Here is a 1,703-nt window from a genome sequence, read left to right as displayed (position 1 = left end):
GTGGCCTGGCCTGTGGAGTGACCACCAGAGCAGATGGAGGGGGTAGGCCTGCCAGGCCAGGAGAGAGGTGGTGGGGACCAAGGTGCTGCGCCCGCTTACAAGAGTAATAGCCCACGTCAGCGTTGACTGTCAGGCGGGCGATGTCAAAAGTCTCGATGACATTGCTGTCCCACTTCTTGCGGTACTCAATGTCGTGTAAAACGTCGTAGAGTGTCTCGGCGGGCACATCTCGGCACTCCATCCGGCACTGCAGACAGACACGGGGGTTGCCAGCGTCACACAGGGCTCAGACACAAGGGCTCTAGGGGTGTCCAGAGCCTTGGCCAGGGGACCAGAGGGCAGAGAGAGGAGGAAGAGGAGGAGGAGAGGACAAGAGAGAGACACAAGGACTCACTTCTTTCCACAAGTCCTGTCCAGCCTCTACCAGAAGCCACCCATGCCAGGAGACAGGCCTTGTGTCCAGGGAGCATCTCCCAGACCTCAGTCCCCACCAACCACCCTCCCCTCCTCCCCAGTATCCTCCTCCCGGAAACCGTCCTGAATGCCCAGCCAGACTCCGGGCTCCCACACTGAGCCTCTCTGTGCCTCCCTCCCCAACCTGAGCTCCCCATGGGCAGAAGTGGCTTCCAGCTGGTCAGCATGGACCCTGGCATAGGCAGGAAAGAGGGGCAATGAAAACATTCGTGAACAAAGAAGCGAACCCACAAATGCCTACATGGGTTACTTCTATCCTCCCATGGCGCTTATTATCTGGCTTCACTGCTTCATCTAGGTTTGTTTCCACTCAACACATATCTTAGGATGTTTACTACTTTTACCTTTGCTCTCATTGAGCTTTCCATCTGGGGGGAAAACCACCACACGTACCTTGTTTAATCTGACCCTCACAACAACCCTGCCCGACAAGAAAGCCAAGCAAGACGTGGAGGCTCTGAGGGTTAAGTGACTGCCCCAGGTTGCCCAACTGGGAAGTAGCAGAGCTGGGATTTTACCCAGATCACATGTCTGGAAAGCACACGGAAACAGGCCTTGTTTCCCCTGGATTTGCACCCAACAAGAAAAAGCACAGTCACTGTCCTTGTATTGAGATTTTTTTTTCACCCGGGAGCCCAACCCCTCTGCAGCTGGACCAGGGTTTTGGTTTAAAAAGGTCTCCCAGAACAGGGCATATGACTTCCTGCCTAGTTATGGGGAGATGCATACGATGCCCTAGGGTAGGTCTTGGAACCACGAGTGGGTCCATGATTGCATAAGGGCACACCATCAACTGTTAGTTGTTCTAGGCACCGATGAATTCATCATGCCTTATATGTAACTTCCGTTTACAGATAATTATAGAGGACAGAAGGCCAAGCTAAGTGACACAAGATGGCCACCAGATAGAGCAGATGGTGAGACATTCTGCAGGCCTACTGGCTCTGGTTCTTCTCTGAGCCAAAGTCATGCTGGCCGGATGGAAGGGCTTGCAGAGGACAGCAACCAGACCAAAGCAGGACCGGAAATACACACAACAGCTATTAGGAGCATCTCGGGGCCCTCCAGGAAAATATGAATATGGTCTGGAAGCATACTGAAGTAAAATGGTGGCAGGGAAAGAGCAGGTTAAAAATGTAATGCACAAATGATGAGGGCAACAAATGTACAAATGTGCCTGACACAATGGATGGATGGATGGATTGTGATAAGAGTTGTATGAGCCCTCA

The 1,703-nt window shown here is 52.6% G+C and overlaps 1 protein-coding gene across 1 annotated transcript in view; it reads right to left on the bottom strand.

The window, feature by feature from the left end:
- The window catches only part of STARD10 (StAR related lipid transfer domain containing 10), a 23,850-nt gene that overhangs the window by 1,591 nt on the left and 20,556 nt on the right, over positions 1-1,703 (bottom strand). The window contains exon 2 of the mRNA XM_045293094.1: positions 100-247. Within this exon, the coding sequence (XP_045149029.1) occupies positions 100-247 (148 nt within the window). The remainder of the gene's footprint in view (positions 1-99; positions 248-1,703) is intronic.

Source organism: Echinops telfairi, unplaced genomic scaffold, assembly GCF_000313985.2.
Source record: "Echinops telfairi isolate 266 unplaced genomic scaffold, ASM31398v2 ScPeMD7_1713;HRSCAF=2227, whole genome shotgun sequence".
NCBI classification, from domain to species: domain Eukaryota; kingdom Metazoa; phylum Chordata; class Mammalia; order Afrosoricida; family Tenrecidae; genus Echinops; species Echinops telfairi.
This window is presented reverse-complemented; position numbering and strand designations above follow the sequence as displayed.